The sequence below is a fragment of the Cryptomeria japonica genome, chromosome 8 (assembly GCF_030272615.1).
Source record: "Cryptomeria japonica chromosome 8, Sugi_1.0, whole genome shotgun sequence".
In the NCBI taxonomy this organism is placed as follows: domain Eukaryota; kingdom Viridiplantae; phylum Streptophyta; class Pinopsida; order Cupressales; family Cupressaceae; genus Cryptomeria; species Cryptomeria japonica.
Genome location: NC_081412.1, coordinates 184,203,292 through 184,221,846, shown reverse-complemented (window position 1 = coordinate 184,221,846; position 18,555 = coordinate 184,203,292). Strand labels below are relative to the sequence as shown.

Below are 18,555 nucleotides of genomic sequence, written 5' to 3'. Positions count from 1 at the left end.
TAGAAACTCCCAATTCAACCCAAGAATCTCTAATTGGTTTAAGTGATTTCGATACAAAATTCCTCACTTCGCAATAAGGTGCTGCGCACCTTTTCATACCTAGGACTTGTGAAACTAGGAGGTGCACTACTGATTGCCTCCACCATTTCCCTCCGATATGGTATTCTCACCAATTTGAAAGGAAGACCATTGTCATCAATGCAACGTGCAATCTTTCCCTCTGCAATATCTCTTGCTTCCAATTTAAATGTCTTGGCCAATGGGCCTCTTTTGCGAGATAGATCGGGATTTTCTACTTCAACATGCATAAAGGGCATCTCTGAGAAAGGATGTTGGGAGGCCATTACTGGTTGACAATCTGTAGGTAAACTCATTTTTTTTTTCTTTGCGAAAGGATGAGATCTTAGTTTTGCTCTTTCAATGATACGATCAACTTCTTCTTGTTCTTTAATGAGTGGTTATTTTTGTGGCAAATAATTCCTTCTTATCCAGCCCTTCACACATTCTCATACCTTTCCTAGGAGGGGCCACAGAAGTGAAGTTTCACTCGATAATACAAGCTCCTAAAATTGGTTTTACACTTATTACAATTCCAGAGATATCCCCCACCTTCTGGAAGTTGTCCAAGCATTGTAGTATGTCTCCATCAAGGAGATCCTTCATCAATTTTTAGTCTTTGATTTGAACCCCCACTCACTAAACTTGAACTAGTTGCCATTCTTGCGATTTGATTTTTCTATTATAAGAAATTACGCAGTTTTAATTTAGAAGAAATGATAAATAAATGCAAGCTTACACTATGTACAAGCTAACAAAATTTGAAAAAAAAAATAAAAAAAAAATATAACAAATAACTTGTGTAGACGTATTATACGTCTACAACTTGTTTCTCTTTTTCTAAAAATTTTAAGAATTTTTTTTGTAAAAAATCATCAAAAACTTGAAATTTTTTGTGAAAAGACTAGAAAAAATGGTTAAATGCGTACCTTAGATGATTGAATCTCCTTTGTGCAAGCTAGCTTCCTTCCTCAAATTTTGCACGGTCGATCCCCTTCAGAAATAACTAGCTGCCTTTCAAAATGCCAAAACGAGAAAAAGAGAGTGAATAGACAAAATGAGATTTGTCTAGGGCAAAATAAGATTTGTCTAGGGCAAAATGATGCTTTTAGGGTCAGATTAGGGTTTAGCAAAAAAAACAAAGGTGAAAAAAAATGTTTTTTTTTTTACTTTTTAAAGTGACTTGGTGTTTTTACGTGTGGGTACACCCCCGGTGCACAGTGGGTATGCACTCGTGTACCCACAATGTAGTATGGGTGTAACTTGGGCGCACTTGGGCACACCCCCAAGCTTACTCATACTCAGGTGAACCTGCTGCAGGTGCACCAATTAAAACTTGCGAATGTGGTAACTTAGTTGGGTGGGTTTGCTTCTGACGACTTGGAGGTGTTCTTGGCATATGATGAGGAGGATGTAATCTTTCCAAGTGTCCTTTAAGATGGCATATTCTGCACTGCGATGGTATGTTCCTAGTCTACAAGTTGTCCCCATCAATACTTTCTAGTTAGAGATCAATTCTGGAAATACTAATTTTTTCATAATTGAAAGCCCTGGGTATAAGCTGAGTCTTGTGGTGCAATTCATTTCCTTATGATTGACAAAAAAATTGCAATCAATGACAATTGTCTGCAATGACAATTCATGATAAATTCACTTGGAAGTAGTGATAGATGGACCCACATTGGGACTTTCTCGATGCATGGGATTAAATGCTGGAGCACATGGTTTCAAAACTATTCGATCATTGTTCATAAAGTATGCATCTCCTTGCTGGATGATGGATTTTCCCATCTGGATGGAGAATGGGGCAGAACTATTGTTTTCTCATCATAAATATAACTGTGGATCTCAAAGGTTTCTGCTGGTTATATATCCGGGTTTTAAGTGTTTTGGGGCCCAGTATTCCTTCATAAAATGATAAGTGTTTTCTTCTTAAGAATCTACAATTACTTTTCTGTTTTGTCTAGAGGGAAGTGAATCCAGGGAGGGTAGCCATTTTTAGATAGCAACCATTGTCCTTTATAGGTAGGAAAGAGGGTTTGATTACTGTTCTTGGGAGTGCAGATGCAGATATTTAAGCAGATCCTCTTTTACCAGGACAGGATGATCTTGAGAGATGGCTTTTTTCAATGAGGCATGGCTTTCTCATCTGTGTGGGTAGTAATTGGTTAGATAAGGAAACTAGATCAGATTTGCAAACTTTGGGTATGAAATAAGTTCAAAGTTACTGTTGCAGTCTAAGAGTCAGTTGTTCCAAAAGATAAATGTTGGCTCTGTCACATGAAACACCTTTCCATCCCAGAGTCATCCCTGGTTTTCCTTTTTGGTCATGTTTTTCAAATGAATTTATGCACAAATATATCGTTTTTTGTTGGTGTGTTTTTGGCAATGTCAAATTTCTCAGTAGTAGTGGCTCCTATGACAACCTTTCTACACTTCTAAATAAATCAGAAAATGTTGACTGAACCTTTTTTCAGTGTTCTGACACCATACTACAAGGAGGAAGTTCTCTTTTCGAAGGATGTGCTTCAGCTGGAGAATGAAGATGGCGTGTCAATTATTTTCTATTTGCAAAAAATTTACCCAGGTCAGAAACCTGTACCAGAGTCTATATGACTTGGAGAGAACAGTTGCAAAAGTTTAATTATATTTTTTTGTTATTCAACTATTGGTGACATTTATGACTTACATGCTATCAAACAGATGAGTGGAAGAACTTCCTAGAGAGAATAAAGTGTGAAACAGAAGAGGAAGTTTTGGCAGATAAAGATAAAGTTTTAGAACTTCGGCTGTGGGCGTCCTATAGAGGACAGACACTCACTCGGACAGGTATAAGAGAATTAAGGTTTATCCTGAATATAAAACCTATGTGAAATGTGGTGTCCATATTGGATCAAAATGTTTAAAACTTTATCCATTCATTCTTCAGCCATATATTTATTGTTTTCCTGCATTGCTGTGATTGCAGTCAGAGGTATGATGTACCACAGGAAAGCCTTAGAGCTCCAATCGTTTTTGGATATGGCGAAACCGGAAGGTTTGTGACTATTTTGAAAACAATTCTAATTTGCAGTATGTGGATGAACTGGGGTGGAACCTAGGTGTGGTTATTAAATTTGATTGCCATAAGAATACTTATTTGTGATTTAGGAAAAATGACTTAAAGGCTTAAAAGAAAGTAAGAGTTGAGTAGGTGCCTCATTTTTCTATTTGTTGTGCAGAAATCTTGGCTGGATACAAATTACAAGAATCCCTACCAGATGAGCAAAAAAGAAATCAGCGAGCATTGTGGGCACAGTTGCAGGCAGTGGCAGATCTAAAATTTACATATGTGGTGTCATGCCAACTTTATGGCATACATAAGAGATCTGGTGATACTCGTGCTCAAGACATATTGAAGCTTATGTTGACGTATGTTCAAGAGCACCTATCTAATTATGTTTGAGGTTGTGATAGGCTACTGCAGTGCAAATTGGTGTTTTTTACTATGTTATTTTAATCAAAATTTGATCCCATGCACAGATACCCATCTCTACGTGTAGCTTATATTGATGAAGTAGAAGAGAGAGTAAAAGATAAGTCTCATAAGGCCTATTATTCAGTTCTTGCAAAGGCAGTAAAAGATCATGATCAGGTACTACTTTGACTTAACGCTGTTTGATGCTTATCTTATTTCTTAAAAAACTCTGGCTTTCAAGATTGCATCTGGAAGGCTTTTCTACTTAGAAGAATTGTACTAAAAACTGCCTAAAGAGTAAATTATAAATTGGCAACAATAATTATAGTCTTATAGATGTTAATGAAATTGGGAAGAAATAAATTCGAGGTAGAATGCAATATATACAAAGGAAGCTCAGTTAAAGGAATAACTGACTAGATCTGGCATACTCGACCAATTATCGAACTACATTATGTTGATAATAATGCTTTATTATTGTTATTAACATCTGTAGATGATGTAATAATTTATTATATATTTTCTATAATTTTCCAGCTACCCGCCTTTATTACTTCATTTTCACTAGAGTTCAATTTAACAAGTGTGAAAAGCTTGAGAATTCACTTCTGCAAGAGAATTGGTAAAGATGTTGGTATGTTGCTCAAGTAGAATAACATTGGAGCTGAATATTTTGCTGGTGAACATGCTTGAATGTTAGTGCTATTGAATATCAATGTATTTAGTGTGCTCATAAAAAAATGGATTATGAACAATCTTCAACACTTGATTATTGCAAAACAAACTTGCACATCGTGTCTCGAGTACACCATTCCTGTCAAGCTGTGATGTAACCATATCAATTCATTAGCAATTTCACCTGCGGCATGATATTTTGCGTCTGTGGAAGAGTAAGCAACAATGGTTTGGTTTTTACTCCACCATTAAATCATATCATATACCAAAAAGAAACAAAGCCTAAATTTGACTTTCATTCATCCAACGAACCTGCATTGTTTGGGAGAGGACATGTAATGTCCCTTTTTTTGGAGAGGAATTAATTAATTAATTTAATTAGTTAAGTTGTCCAAATTTTTATTATTTTTCATGGATAGCTTAATTAATTATTTTAATTAATAATATTAAGTTAATTATTTATAAAGTTATCAAATAAATTAAAAATTAAAAGATGACTTCATATTTAATTAATTTAATAAAGCGACTTAATTAAAAATTATACCATAAAGTCACTTAAGTGAAATAATATTATTTTAATATTATTTCTAGAAGCTTCTAGAGATGGGCTGAAAAAAGTATAAAGGGAGATCTAGTTGATCTTCAAAGCAGTTTTGGATTGGATTTGATATCGATTGGGTTTTGTAGAGCTAGGAGGTGTTTGCAGAATTTTGTCTTTAGGAACGAAAACTCCCATAGATAGCATAATTGAGGGAGTGAAAGATCTTCCGAGGGGTTCCAGCTGAGAGTGGGAGACATTTCAGTCTTCCATATTGTGCCTATTGAGTTGTTTACTTTTTCATGGTGGTTGGGATGCAGAGTGTTTTCAAACTATCATATTGAATGTCCCAAGTGCATCGATTTCCATTGGAGAGGAAAAAACGATTTTGTTGAAGATCTTTGAGACGGTGTCATGTCCCCTCCATGATCCTTATATATATTAAAAAAAACCCTAAATGAAATAATTATTATTAATTAATATAATATAATATGTATAAATAAAAAATTAATTGCAATTATTAAATACTTATTTATTTATTAATATTATTATTTAATTAATATTCATTAATGAAAATATTCTGAAATTATACAAATAAATCAAATATTATTGTACACATCTTCCAAATAAGATCAATGGCATAGGATTGATATAAAAATCTTATCGCAGAAAATTGTCTTATTCAAGTGATCCATAAAAATGTAACCAAGGTCGTTAGACAACCCTCCTTGATTGCTGACATGAGTATCAAGCAGGAAGTCGCAAGTATTAGTCGCCACCAAAGAAATATATTAAATGATGTTAACTAATCACCGACTAGATATCCACTAAGGGAGGCGATTACCATGGATAGTTAAATATTCAAATGGTACGATAATGAACAGATGCAACCATTCGACTTATATTCCTTCGAGACATATTAAAGAGATATTGATACCTTTCCAATAGGGGGGGTGGGGAAAAATGGAACACGAGTAATGGCTGTAGGCACATAATCGATTGCATAAGGAATGTAGAATAAACAATCTAATACAATCATATAGGTAATAAAAAATATTTATGTATAATATGCAACCACCGATCATATCAGATCCGAACCATTATTGAGCTATAGGCAGTAACATCCTTCTCTTGGTGGTAGGCATCGAAAGCTATTTAATATGTATGCCTAATATATGAAGCCTGATAATGTCTTTATACAAAACTTAAACAATAATATTGGCATAGACGGAAATATGTAATATAGCAGTACATAATTTCATGACAGTGGCAGACCAGATCTGACATGTGTCAGATCTGTCTGCCATTACCAGCCACTATAATATTAATAACCAATAATGTTTGAAGCAGTGGTAGTATTAATAATCTATATAATAGATTATTAGCAAATACATAAATAATTGATAATAGAATTTAATTCATTTATTTATTTGTTTAATTATTTATTTCTTTATATATATAAAATGTTTTAAACAAACAAATAACACATTAGATTGTAAATCAGAAGAGCTCATAAGATAATAAATAGTAAGAAGAAAATGTTTGTAAATAAATCGTCACTACTGTTGTCAGTATTCAAGAAGTGAGGAATTGAGTTTTTTTCAAAGAGGGGTGGCCTAAATCCAATTAATAAGATGAGTCCCAAAGATACAGTAGGGATCGGCGACCCATAAACGTTGAGGGCAAGGTCCTAAGATCGTTAAGGACTTGGATTTGTAAACTTATTATGGATGCATGATAGATGAACAATTTACCTATTAATAAACTAATTGATTGAACAATGCAATATCAACCATTTGATTCTTGTTAGGATAGATTTGTGTCCTAACCAATTTAGTTGAAGCCATACATATATGGAAATATATTAATTATGGTCAAGACAAGACTAAACCTAGTAGGGGACATTACAAATGGTATCAGAGCTATGATCTTGCCATCCTGTAGGGTAAGATTGAGTCAACGAATTATTCTAGTGAATAAACAGAGGCAAATACCATGACCGATAAGCAACGAGGGTTCCAACTCATAAGATGAATTTAAAATATATCATTATCAGCCAAATAGATATTGAATGGGTATGACTTCAGAGTAATTCAAATTAGAATAGTGGATAACTAGGCATATCCATGGTGGCATTTAAAATACTTAATATATATAGGACAAAAAAAATAAAAATATAAGCTGGCATTTAAATTGGGAATAAATTAATCACAAATTCCATATGGACCATTAGTGAGGAAATGGGGTAGAGCAATGAGGTCAGTAGAAACTAGGCCTCTGTCAGGTACATCACTCGCTATGGCAACTGTAGGTCTGCCATTAGTGAGGCCAAAGGAGAGTAAACCACTCCTGGACCTGATAAGCGCTACGGGCGTCTCGTTGCGTCTAAATCCTTTGATCTCACTGAGGAAGTGAATACGAAGAAGGCTAATGCATACACAAACATTTATTGAAATTACAAGACAGTATTGAATTGCATTATTAATGTGATTTTAAGATCACAAGGATTAGTCCCATAAAGAAACCATGGGTTAATTATTAAGTAATGATGAATGGATAAATTGCATACCCAAACCCAGTAAGATACAAGGGACTAGGGCTATGGGATAGCAGGAACTAGGCGTCTGTCAGGTAGGCAACCCACTGTGGATGACTGAAAATCTGCCACAAGTTGGGCCAAGGGGGAGTGTACCGCTCTTGGGCCTGATAAGCGCTACGGGCATCCTATTGCACCTACTTCTCTGTGGTCTCACTAGGGAATGAGTATGGAATTATCTTATGGATAACAGTTTAATCTTAAAGAAATTGACTAATAATAGATGTATACTTCACATTCACCACTAGTGTGGGAGAGAGATAGAGCAATGAGGTCAGCAGAAACTAGGCCTCTATCAGGTAGGCAACCCGTTGTGGATGATTGAAAGTCTGCCATCAGTTGGGCCAAGGGGGAGTGTACCGCTCTTGGGCCTAAGCGCTACGGGCGTCTCGTTGTGTCTAAATCTTTTCTCTTTCATTAATGGCGAATAGGGAGTTAAGCATAGTCCATTTAATTAATACTTGAGGCAAGTATCCAAACATTGTGCTATCTATCCTCTTTGTCGATATGGCTAATTAGACTCATTATATTTACTCCATTTGAAATTCTTAAATACTCTACCTGAGATCACAAACTAGATTGTGTGTTTATGTTTATGCATCCAGCTGGTGTTGATTTGTGTTTCTACTCATAACAAGAAAAAAATTTCACAATGTGTGTATTCCTACGAAACCCGGGGACGCGTCCCCTACCTGAAAACCCCCGTCTCAGTCCCGGGGACGTTTCGGGGACTTGGGGACGGCCAGGGGACGTCCCCCCCCGGTCCCCAAATTGTCAAAATTTCTAGGGGACGTCCCCGAAACGGGGGGACGGCTTCCCTAGCTGTGGGGGACGTCCGTACGTCCCGGGGACGGCTGGGGACGGATTGGGGACGTCCCAGCCGTCCCGGGGTCGGCCAGACGTCCCCCACATCTAGGGCTAGGGAAAAATATTAAAATAAAAAAAGTCGTATTTTCAAATTTTTTTTAATGATATTTTTTGCGTAATTGAGGGAGTGAAATATCTCATGAAGGGTTTTTTGCGATGCCCCTTGACCCCAAGTTGGGGGCGCTGCCCCCAAACCCCCGTCAAAAAATATAGGGGGGAACTGCGCTGATGGAAGTAGTGAAAATTTAACCTCTGAGTCTGATTAGGCTCCATTATGTATTTTATTTCTTTAATATCTATTATGATATGCATATTGACAATGTGAATGAATTGAAATTCTGAATTCTGAGTGCATATTGAGTATTGAGTGTATTGATAATGTTGTATGTTCGATGTTTGCATTCTAAAATGTTTTCATAGTATCATACACATGCTATATCCATGTTTTCATATGAATATAATGTATAGATGCATGCTTTATCCATGTTTTCATATGAACATTTAGAATTTTCCTATATATTTTAAATTTTCCCTATATTTTATACAGCCGTCCCCTTTGCCGTCCCCCCCCGTCCCCAAATTTGGCAAAAAAATTTGCCGTCCCAGAAACTCGTCCCCCCGTCCCCCCGTCCCCCCTTCCCGGAAACTTGGGGTAACATAGGTGTATTCACATGTATACTCCGTGTTTGCATATATGTATGCTCTGTGCCTTCCATGTGTATGCTCTGTGCCTTCCACGTGTATGCTTCGTGTTTCCCATGTATATGCTCTGTGCTGTTTAACTCATGTTGGTAGATGACTTAGTTGATGAAATTAAAATAAACATTTGCTTGAGGACAAGCAAATTCGGGAAGGGCGGACTGTCATAACCCCTCTTTGGACATTGGATTATTGTGATTAAATAAATATGATAATTAAAACATTTATTAATTAACATTTAATAATATGGGAAAATCGTCTCATTTATGAGACTTCACGATTTTCCTCTAAAGTGAGAGGGTTGTCATAACCCCACATCTGGTGACGTGTGATGTCCCCGTATTGTCAAATAATAATAATAATTTATATCTGAATGGGCTTATGCACCTATTATTTAATTATGAGTTATTTGTTAATTCAAATTAAAGATTTGAATGAACCTCTTAATAGTAAACTGATTATTATATTATCTATTTTATCAAATAACATCTTCATATTTAACTTAAAAGAGAATGCCTTGCATCTTTATGTGTGCCTTATGACTGGTGTCTTTAGTGTGTTCACTCGATGAATGCCTTTCTTATATATACTTTGTACCTTATGTGTATTTGTGTATTGCTTCAAGCCTCACATTTCTTATGTACATACTTCATGCCTCAATGTATTTTCATATTATGTGAATGTTCCATGCCTTATGTATATTACTTCATAACTTACATGTGTGCTACTTCATACATCATGCTTCATGCACATGTCTGATGTATATTCAAGTGCATTTCTTCATGCTTACATGTCTGATGTATATTCAAGTGCATTTCTTCATGCTTACATGTCTGTTGTGTATTTATTGCTTCATGCCTGACATGTATACTTGATGCCTTACATATATTCAAGTGCATTTCTTCATGCTTACATGTCTGTCGTGTATTTATTGCTTCATGCCTGACATGTATACTTCATGCCTTACATGCATTTATATGTCTACATGTTTATTTCATGCCTTGGATGTATTCTTAGATGATTCACTTATATTTATGACTCATACGTGTGTTTATGTATATATTTCATGCTTTGTATGCCCTATAACTCAAGTGAATTTATATGCATTCACGTATATACTTCCTGACTTAAGCGAATTCCTATGTGAACTCCATGCTACTTAAGAACAGTCAAGTGTATACTCCATACTTTATGTACTACATGTATTTCACGTGTATGTTGCAAACCTTGATTGTATTTACGTATATTACACATAAGCTTCACGCCTGGTGTATATTCATGTGTATCCCCCATGTTTTACGTAGATGCTTCTTACCTCATATGTTTTGGATTTAGACCTTATGTGTAATCATATGGATGACTCATGTCTTATGTGTTCATGTGTATGCTTGATGTATTGGGTTTGTGCATAGAGTTTTTACTGTGTGGTTTTCACATACATGCTTTGCACCTCCATGTGATGTGTGCGCTTCATATTTTATGTGTATTATTAAATGCATCACTTATGTCTATGCTTCAAGATTTCCATGTATTCTTCAAGCCTTGCATGTATTTACCAAACTTCATGTGTATTACTTCATATCCTATGTAGATGTTTCATGTCATTATATATACATATGTATACGGTTCAATTTGAGAAATTGTCGATTGCTTGAGGACAAGCAATTTCAGGAAGGGCGGTCTATCATGTCCCCTCCATGATCCTTATATATGTTTAAAAAAAACCCTAAATGAAATAATTATTATTAATTAATATAATATAATATTTATTAATAAAAAATTAATTGCAATTATTAAATACTTATTTATTTATTAATATTATTATTTAATTAATATTCATTAATGAAAATATTCTGAAATTATACAAATAAATCAAATATTATTGTAGACATCTTCCAAATAAAATCAGTGGCATAGGATTGATATAAAAATCTTACCGCAGAAAATTGTCTTATTCAAGTGATCCATAAAAAAGTAACCAAGGTTGTCAAACAACCCTCCATAATTGCTGACATGAGTATCAAGCAGGAAGTCGCAAGTATTAATTGCCACCAAAGAAATATATTAAATGATTTTAACTAATCACCGATTAGATATCCACTAAGGGAGGCGATTACCATGGATAGTTAAATATTCAAATGGTACGATAATGCACAGATGCAACCATTCGACTTATATTCCTTCGAGACATATTAAAGAGAGATTGACACCTTTCCAATAGGGGGGGTGGGGAAAAATGGAACACAAGAGTAATGGCTGTAGGTACATAATCTATTGTATAAGGAATGTAGAATAAACAATCTAATACAATTATATAGGTAATAAAAAATATTTATGTATAATCTGCAACCACTGATCATATCAGATCCGAACCATTATTGAGCTATAGGCAGTAACATCCTTCTCTTGGTGGTAGGCATCGAAAGCTATTTAATATGTATGCCTAATATATGAAGCCCGATAATGTCTTTATACAAAACTTAAACAATAATATTGGCATGGACGGAAATATGTAATATAGCAGTACATAATTTCATGACTGTGGCAGACCAGATCTGACATGTGTCAGATCTGTCTGCCATTACCAGCCACTATAATATTAATAACCAATAATGTTTGAAGCAGTGGTAGTATTAATAATCTATATAATAGATTATTAGCAAATACATAAATAATTGATAATAGAATTTAATTCATTTATTTATTTGTTTAATTATTTATTTCTTTATATATATAAAATTTTTTAAACAGACAAATAACACATTAGATTGTAAATCAGAAGAGCTCATAAGATAATAAAATAGTAAGAAGAAAATGTTTGTAAATAAATTGTCACTACTGTTGTCAGTATTCAAGAAGTGAGGAATTGAGTTTTTTTCAAAGAGGGGTGGCCTAAATCCAATTAATAAGATGAGTCCCAAAGATACAGTAGGGATCGGCGACCCATAAACGTTGAGGGCAAGGTCCTAAGATCGTTGAGGACTTGGATTTGTAAACTTATTATGGATGCATGATAGATGAACAATTTACCTATTAATAAACTAATTGATTGAACAATGCAATATCAACCATTTGATTCTTGTTAGGATAGATTTGTGTCCTAACCAATTTAGTTGAAGCCATACGTATATGGAAATATATTAATTTTGGTCAAGACAAGACTAAACCTAGTAGGGGACATTATAGACGGAATTGAGGTGAGAGCTGATCTAAATTGCAAATCGGGTTCCACTCACCAAACCCCACGATTTGGTTCCTATTGCATCACTATAGCATCGCATCATACCTTGAAGGACAACGTGTTAGGGTTTCAAGTAGATCTGAAGCAAATATGAACAAACATATATATGCAGATTTAAATACAAAAGATAAAGAAATAAAACAGGACACAGATAACACAGAGATTTAACGTGGTTCACCCAGAATGGGTTACGTCCACCATACACAGTCGTCCAACCTTTTTTATTATCCAGCAAAAACAGTACATCAACCTTACAATGCTTTAAGCATCCTAGCCGCTTATAACATGCGTTTTTAGGGCAAAAACAAAGTCGGCCTTTTTAGGGTTTTATTACAATGTCGGTTTTCATCAAAAAAATACCCAAATTTTTTTTTTCTCGGGGGCTCCCGCCCCCCGAACCCTCCCTTTTCTCGGGGGCTGCTGCCCCTGAATCCTTGCTTGAGGCTCAGCCCGGCCTCGGACCCCGGCAAGGATATGTGCTAAGTGTATAGTACTTTGTTGATCAGTCGCCACATTTCAACAATCTCCCACTTGGAGACTGATCAGGCTCCACACCGAACAATCTCCCACTTGGAGACTGATACTACATGACACCACTGTACATGCAACATCCGCTCGATAAAACACTAGGACTCGACTGGTATAAATTCCACAATTATCAATCAAGAAGACCAACAGAAACTGATGAAGAAATCAGCTTCTCCTGTGGAACTGCCTTCGTGAACATATCGGCAGGATTCTCACATGTGTGAATCTTCTCAAGCCGTAACTGACCCTCCTCCAAAACAGTCTGGATTAAGTGGTACCTGAGCTGAATGTGCTTTGTCCTTGAATGAAAAGCAGAGTTCTTCGCAAGATGAATGGCACTCTGGCTATCAGTATACAATGGGCTATCCTCTTCTGTCTAACCCAATTCTTCCAGAAAACATTGCAACCAAATCATCTCCTTGCTGGCTTCTGTAGCAGCAACATACTCAGCTTCAGTGGTTGAAAGTGCAACAACCTTTTGGAGCCTAGAAATCCAACTGACTGCAGTTCCCCCTATAGTAAAAACATACCCTGTAGTACTCCTCCGTGAATCAATATCACCCGCCAGATCAGAGTCAACAAATCCACTCAGAGCAGCATTAGATCCTTTAAAACATAATGCTTTCGTAGTAGTTCCTTTCAAATACCGAAGAATCCATTTCATAGTATTCCAATGTTCCATACCCGGATTACTCATAAACCTGCTCACAACTCCCACTGCATGTGCAATATTTGGCCTTGTGCATACCATTGCATACATTAGACTACCAACAACTGATGAATACGGGATGTTAGACATTTTATTAACCTCTTCCTGTGCCTTTGGGCACATCTCCTTAGTCAGTTTGAAATGATTAGCCAAAGGTGTACTAACTGCTTTTGTATCCTGCATGTTAAATCTTTTCAACACCTTCTTTATATACTCACTTTGGGACAAATTCAAGGTTCTATTTTTCCTGTCCCGTGTAATCCTCATACCAAGAATTTGCTTAGCTGCACCCAAATCCTTCTTAGCAAATGACTTGGCTAATTTCTGTTTAAGATCATTTATATGTTGCATGTTAGACCCAGCAACAAGCATGTCATCAACATAAAGCAACAGGATAATATAATTGCCATTATCAAATCTCTTAAAATATACACAATGATCAGAATGGCATCTATGATAACCGTGTTTAGCCATGAAACTATCAAATTTTAAATACCATTGTCGGGGTGCTTGCTTCAGGCCATACAAACTTTTTTTCAACCTGCACACCAAGTTCTCCTTACCTTTGACCTCATATCCCTGTGGTTGCAACATGTAAATTTCCTCCTGCGAATCTCCATGGAGAAAAGTTGTTTTGACATCTAATTGTTCAAGATGTAAATCATCTGCAGCCACAAGACTAAGTACAGTTCTAATTGAAGTCATTTTTACAACTGGAGAAAATATTTCATCATAATCTATACCCTTTTTCTGTGCAAAACCTTTTACCACAAGTCTGGCCTTATATCTTTTTTGACCTCCTTCTTCCTCCTTTAGCCGATAAACCCATTTGTTAGGCAAGGCTCTTTTTTCTGCAGGTAAAGGGACTAAGTCCCAAGTCTTATTTTTCATCAAGGAGTCCATCTCCTCTTTCATGCCTAGCTCCCACTGTTGTTTGGCATCTACCTACATTGCTTCTTCATATTCTTCTGGTTCACTAGAATCCGTTAATAAAATAGAATACAAAGAAGGAGAAAATCTTTCAGGGGGTCTACTTGTCCTCGTAGAACGTCTAACACTTGCAGGAGTTTGTGGGACAATCTGTTGTTGCTGAGCATCGGGTACCCGTGGCATTTCATTTTCAGGAATCTCATCCAACACCACATATTCTTGTTTGTCATGTTCATGCTTCTTTTCTTGCATCTGTTCTTTATACATGACCTTCTCATTTAATATAACATCTCTACTTTTAATTATCTTCGTATTTTCAAAATCCCATAACCGATAGCCATATTCATCTATCCCATATCCAATGAAGGTACATTTCTGAGATTTAGCATCAAGCTTGGTTCTATTTTCTTTATCAACATGGACAAAAGCTTCGCAACCAAAAGTTTTTAGAATAGAATAATTTACCTTTTTACCAGTCCATGCCTCCTCTGGAATACCACCATCCAAAGGGGTTGAAGGTCCTCTATTTATCAAATAGACAACAGTATGTACAGCATCTGCCCAAAAATGTAAGGGCAATCCAGCATGCAATTTCATGCTCCTCGCGCGTTCCATGATAGTCCTATTCATTCTCTCTGACACACCATTTTCCTGTGGAGTTCCTGGAACTGTCTTCTACTTTCGAATCCCATTTAAGAAGCAATAATCTTCAAATGCTTTGCTGCAATACTCACCTCCATTATCCGATCTTGAGACACTTCAACTTTTTTCCTGTCTCATTCTCAACCAAAGCTTTCCATTTCTTAAAAGTTTCAAAAACATTTGATTTTTGTTTTAGGAAATATACCCATGTTTTTCTGGTTGAGTCATTAATAAAACTAACATAATAACAAGAGCCACCAAGAGATGATACCTGAGCTAGTCCCCATACATCTGAATGTACAAGCTCTAACTTCTCACTCTTCTTCTCTTTCCCAACCTTGAGAAATCTGACTCTTTTCTGTTTACCATAAACACAGTTTTCACAGAACTCTAAATCATTTTTCTTTAGTCCTGGCAATAGTTTTCACTCATGTGCCCAAGCCTATGGTGCCACATTATCGAATTTGTTCTTGCAACATTTATTGTTGTTGTCCCTGCAGTAACTTTATCTGTAGCAGCTAGGGTAGAGTAAGTGTTACCTGTACACAGATATAATGTGCCTACCTTCACACGTTTAGCTATTACTACTGATCCTTTAGTGACCTTGCACATACTGTTTGAGAGGGTAACTATGCAACCTTCACTACCTAGTTGCTCTGCAGAAATTAAATTTCTTCTTAAATTAGGAACATGTTTTACTTCTTGCAGAAACCAGTCATTTCCATTCTGCAACTTGATCTTTATCTTTCTTTTTCCAACAAGTTGACAAGGCTCATTATCACCCAAATATACCTATCCAAAATCACCTTGAACATAATCTAGAAAATATTTTCTGTGGGGTGTAGCATGAAATGAAGCCCCAAAATCTACTACCCAGGAATCATTAACATTATCCAAACATAAGATTAAAGCATCTTGTAAAGTATTACTTGCAATATTAGCTTCCTTACAGTCATTTTCATTTTTGTCTCCTTCTTTGTTTTTCCGAGACCAACAGTCTTTCTTTAGATGACCAAGCTTTCCGCAGTACCAGCAATCTTTCTTTCCTCTAGATTGAGAGCGTCCTTTCTTTGACTTCCCTCGTGACTTCTCATTCCCAGGGCCTTTTCCTCTTTCCTTTGATCTTCCTCTATTCTCCACATTCAAAACACTACCCGATGATGTTGGAGTCTCACTTGTGCTTTTCCTTCGCATTTCCTCGCTTAGGATAACACCAACAATATCATCAAATACCAAAGTATTTTTACTAGAGACAGAGTTACTTACATCCATAACCAAGCTATTCCAGCTTTCTGGCAAAAAACATAAAATCAAGAGAGCCCTAACTTCTTCTGCAAAAGTAATTTTTACTGAAGACAATTGACTGGTAATTGTATTAAATTCATTTAAGTAGTCCGTTACAGATCCTCCCTCACTCATTTTCAAATTAAACAGACGCTTCATAAGAAATACCTTATTCGAAGCTGAGGGTTGCTCATACAACTTAGCCAATGTCGCCAGCAAATCTACAGTCGTTTTTGCTTCTGTTATATTGAATCCTACAGACGGTGCAAGGCACAATGGAATGGATCCCAGTGCATTTCTATCTAAAATGTCCCACTCTTCATCTGACATTGTGGTCAGTTTCTTTGCCTTTCCTTCCAATGGCCGCCACAAATCCTTTTGATACAGGTAATCCTCCATCTGCATGTTCCATAATTGATAATTCTGGCCGTTGTTAGGGTTTCAAGCAGATCCGAAGCAAATATGAACTAACAATTATATGCAGATTTAAATACAAAAGATAAATAAATAAAACAGGACATAGATAACACAGAGATTTAACGTGGTTCACCCAGAATGGGTTACGTCCACCATACACAGTCGTCCAATCTTTCTTATTATCCAGCAAAAATAGTACATCAACCTTACAATGCCTTAAGCATCCTAGCCGCTTGTAACATGCGTTTTTAGGGCAAAAACAAAGTCGGCCTTTTTAGGGTTTTATTACAATGTCGGTTTTCATCAAAAAAATATCCAAATTTTTTTTTTCTCGGGGGCTCCCGCCCCCGAACCCCCGCTTTTCTCGGGGGCTGCCGTTCCCGAACCCCTACCCGGGGCTTGGCTCGGCCTGGCCCTAGACCCCGACGAGGATACGTGCTAAATGTACAATACTTTGCTGATCAGTCGCCACATTTCAACACAGCGTTGGTATTGGGACTATTGGGTGATCCTTTTGGGAATATTTTGGAGAAGAGATACGAAGGCTGCAGGGATAGAGTCAAGTCTGAAACAAGACTAAACTAGACCTTCATCAGCCATGACTTTGCTCTTAATTCATTGTTGGTCCATCACATCAAGGGTTGGAGGACAGCGCTAGCATAAGGGAGGAAAGGGCGATTCCTTTTGAAGCATTTTGAAGGAGGAACAAGAGGTGTTCAGTGCCCAATTAATTCTGAGGTAAAATCGTATCACTCAGCTATAATCCAGGATTTGTTCATAGACTCACATCTTTGCATCAGGTTTGGCATTGGACACTAGCAATTTGTTTGGGAAAGGAAAGCGATTCTTTTAGAAGTCAAGGAGAAGAGTTTGGCATTGGAAGTTCATAATTCTCAGACCTACATGACAGCAGCAGGGGCGATTTGTAAGGAGGGTCAAGTTTGATCATTAGAGGCTCAAGACTGGTGATATTGCTTGCTGCTTCAAATATCAAGTTTGGCGATTTTTATCAGGTTTCTTTGGTATCATTTCCTATGTACTTTCAGTTAGCAGTTAATGTCTGAGGTTTTCATGTCTTCAGAAATTTCTGAGTATTCAAGTGAATTGGTTGTAAGACTTTGGATATATGATATGAGCATTGTAATGAACATATTGACACAAGAATAAATGAGGAGTCTGAGTTGCACAACTATCGTTCATTGTTCTTGGGATCATGCCAACTGTTTGATGTAATTACAGTCAACTATAAGTATTCAATTTGTATCTAAAATTGATGTCATTACATTATGAAGTAGTTGCATACTTATCCTAGATGTTAATGTAACTTTTAGAAGTTGTTTGCGAGTCACTTGTGATGGTAAACCAAAATTTATGCTTCCAAACACAAGTCTGAAAACTTGTAACAGTCAGAACAGCATAACTCGCAAGTTATACTGCAGCCTAGAAACAGCATAACATGCAGGTTATACAGACATAAAACTAGAACAGCAGGCTGCCAGCCAAGTGTTGACGATATTCCTTGCATATTCAGTCATTTATGAGCAGGGGATATTACAGGACATTCCTTCAAAACTGGGTTATTTCACAATACCATTTATGTTTGCATTCTGTTGTAACTATCAGATGCACTTGTAATGGCACTTGCACATTTGGCGGGAGCTCTACAACTACTGTACAAAATACTGCAGATTACTGCTGGAAGTCTTTTTGGATTATCGAACCTCTTCAAATACAACTACAGTATAAAGATGTTTGCAAAGTTACTCAAGTAGAATAACATTGGAGCTGAATATTTTGCTGTTGGACATGCTTGTGGATGTATCGCTGTTGAATCTCAGTGTGTTTAGTGTGCTCATAAAAACATGGATTATGTTTATGAATAAACTTGAAGACTCCTTGATTATCGCAAAACAAA

At 36.4% G+C, this 18,555-nt stretch overlaps 1 protein-coding gene across 3 annotated transcripts in view; it reads left to right on the top strand.

Annotated features, from left to right (window-relative positions):
* The window catches only part of LOC131048354 (callose synthase 3), a 218,098-nt gene that overhangs the window by 166,226 nt on the left and 33,317 nt on the right, over nt 1-18,555 (top strand). For all 3 annotated transcript variants that reach the window (XM_057982289.2, XM_057982286.2, XM_057982287.2), the window contains exons 30-34: nt 2,535-2,644; nt 2,761-2,886; nt 3,026-3,094; nt 3,279-3,468; nt 3,580-3,691. In XM_057982289.2, coding sequence (XP_057838272.1) covers nt 2,535-2,644; nt 2,761-2,886; nt 3,026-3,094; nt 3,279-3,468; nt 3,580-3,691 — 607 coding nt within the window. The remainder of the gene's footprint in view (nt 1-2,534; nt 2,645-2,760; nt 2,887-3,025; nt 3,095-3,278; nt 3,469-3,579; nt 3,692-18,555) is intronic.